This window comes from Eucyclogobius newberryi, unplaced genomic scaffold (assembly GCF_026437365.1).
Source record: "Eucyclogobius newberryi isolate DKJ021-1_F unplaced genomic scaffold, fEucNew1.0.hap1 SCAF_2, whole genome shotgun sequence".
Classification (NCBI taxonomy): domain Eukaryota; kingdom Metazoa; phylum Chordata; class Actinopteri; order Gobiiformes; family Gobiidae; genus Eucyclogobius; species Eucyclogobius newberryi.
In genome coordinates, this window is record NW_027315834.1 from 40,661,719 (window position 1) to 40,664,340 (window position 2,622).

Genomic DNA, 2,622 nt, shown 5'->3' on the forward strand with positions numbered 1-2,622 from the left:
CATGGCCTGGATCACATGGCTCATGTTACGTGTCTTCTTTTTGACATTTGCATCAGGTGAGTGATGACTTTAATTGATTTAACATTATTGCTGTTATGATTTGTTTATTTTGTAAATCCGGAGACAAATATCTAGTGATTTATTGAAGTTTTATAAGATTGTAATAATGAATTCTAGCGACCACAAAGAGAACCTGACAAAACATACCCCTCTATTTATAGTACACACAGTCATACAGGCTTTGTGTATTATGTATTGTAATGTTATTTCCCAGATAACAGATGTACTTTTCTTACAGGATTATTTACTGTCCAGGTTGATAAAAGCGAGTACAAGTCTGAATTCAGAGGTGATGTTGTGATGGGATGTGGTTTTCAAACTCCATCACCCACCGCTCTCTCTGGCATCAAAGTAATCTGGCACTGGATCACTCCTGGTGGAGAGGTTCGGGAAGTGTACCGCATGGACAACGCGGTGGAGCGACTGACCACCCAGCATCCAGACTACAGAGGCCGAGTGCGACTTCTGACGGATGAGATACAGCGAGGCTGGGCCAAACTCCAGGTCACAACCCGCACACACTTTACACGGGATATATTACAACTAACCTTCAAACAAAACTTTATATCACGTATTCCCTTTGGTCGAGTGTATTATTGATGTGAAGTGTGTCCTTCCCTCCATAAGTGTCAGTTTTACTGCATGTGTGGTCATAAGCTGGTGTGATAATGTCTTATCTCAGCTCACCGCAGAGTGTAATTGTTCATTTTGTCTCACTGCAGGTGTCCAATCTCAAAATAAGTGACAGTGGAAAATATCAATGTTATGTGCAAACTGTGGCTGGAGCAGATTATGGAACTTTAACTTTGTCTGTATTTGGTGAGTACAGCGAGCGTATTTATGGACAAATACTGTATTAGTCATTATTTCATTATTGCAAACAAGGAAGGGACACATTTAAGACGTTTAATGCCTATGAAATGGTAAACGCTAGAAACATTTCCTAAACCCCATTGTGTCAGGATAATCTAGATAAATGAAGTAGGGCCCAAAATACATTGGTTTGGATAGTTTCTTCTAAAGGCCTAAGTCTCTGATCTGCTCTTTTCACAGCTCCATTTAGAAGCATCGATAAAAGCATTGAGAAGGTTTCAGAACAGGAGCAAGTGAGACTGACCTGTCAGTCAGAAGGATATCCACAACCCCACGTCACGTGGTACAACGGACAACAGGCTGTAGTGAAGCCCACTACAACCATCCAAACAACAGCAGACCAGCTTTTCAAAGTCACTTCTCAAATAAACGTGACATCATTGGAAATGAACAACTACACATGTCATTTCTCGGATTACTCAGCAACTATTCAGATTCCAGGTAGAGTGACACCAACATCTGTGGATTGAATTGGTATATTTGGTTCTTTCCACTGCGGTTGTTGAGAGTCATGTGTGTATTGTGTGTGTCTTTACGCAACAATTGCTGTAAAAAAGGATGTTTAACATTAACCATTGCTTTTGTTTTGACTTTTGCAGATGATATTCCCGTCCCGACCAAACGAAACACTGTCCTCATTGTGCTTTTGTGCTTAGCGCTGTCTCTAGTTGGCATCGTTTTGGTTTTTGTGGGCTGTAAACTTATGCAAAAAGGTAATATATTTTAAACCTGTTGAACACTATTTATGTGTTTCAAGCGAGGACCGTATCCATAGCAACTCACAAAATATCAAAATGCTATGTCTTTTGAATAGAAAAGATCCTCAAAAAGTCCATCAAAACAACTGATGTTTGTATAATCACTGGTTGGGTTTCACTCATCGCTCTATGGATCCTTTGATAATTATTTCCTTGATAGATACTTTCTCTTTCCTGGATTACTTAAGGTTATTGTGTTACATTTGGCAAGCTAACCTCGGGTGCTTTCCCCTTAATCACAATTAATGCCATTTTGGGGGATGTTTTGTTCACGATCATAGCTGCTAATGACTACAAAGTTTGGAAACACCTAGCGTAGGGGAAGGGGAATTTGACTGAGAATTTCTATGTGTAGCTATGAACACATCCCCTGTTTCAGTTGACTCATGTTGACACATTCACTTACATTTACCGGTAACATGCTTTTATCTTGTAGGGTTCAGAAGTCCCAGCAGCAGAAACCTGGTGGATGCTCTGAGGCGGGCGTTTGCATTACCGACAGGTGTGCATTACATTACAAGTCCTGTCCCGAAATCATGTCATCTGAACACAATGAGACGCGTCCCGAAAATGAACAATTGTCTAAAAAGAATTCAGGCAGTTTCTGTTCTGTAACATCTGAATAATACATCTTCTTTTGTTTTCTTTTACAGCAAACCAAAAAGATTCAATCAACGATGAAGAAAACACCAAAATAAATCAAAGTAAGTTATTTAAAGCCGCGGTGGAAAGTAAAAGTACAGCTATGTGGCCAAAAATGTACTCAATTAAGTACATTTGCCAAAACTCAGACACTAGTTACTCGTTACCGTTTAATGCAACTTTTATAGCATTTCTGATCAATATTTTGTACAAAAATAGAAAAATTAAATTGTTTGAACCAATTGATTAGTAAGTACAAGTAAGCTACTCAAATAAGTGCAAATACTCA

At 39.1% G+C, this 2,622-nt stretch overlaps 1 protein-coding gene across 1 annotated transcript in view; it reads left to right on the forward strand.

The window, feature by feature from the left end:
* Positions 1 to 2,622, forward strand: part of LOC140367438 (programmed cell death 1 ligand 1-like) — a 3,519-nt gene continuing 897 nt past the window's right edge. The window contains exons 1-6 of the mRNA XM_072453919.1: positions 1 to 56; positions 299 to 564; positions 783 to 879; positions 1,114 to 1,374; positions 1,533 to 1,646; positions 2,345 to 2,395. Of these exons, the coding sequence (XP_072310020.1) occupies positions 2 to 56; positions 299 to 564; positions 783 to 879; positions 1,114 to 1,374; positions 1,533 to 1,646; positions 2,345 to 2,395 (844 nt within the window). The 5' untranslated portion in view covers position 1. The remainder of the gene's footprint in view (positions 57 to 298; positions 565 to 782; positions 880 to 1,113; positions 1,375 to 1,532; positions 1,647 to 2,344; positions 2,396 to 2,622) is intronic.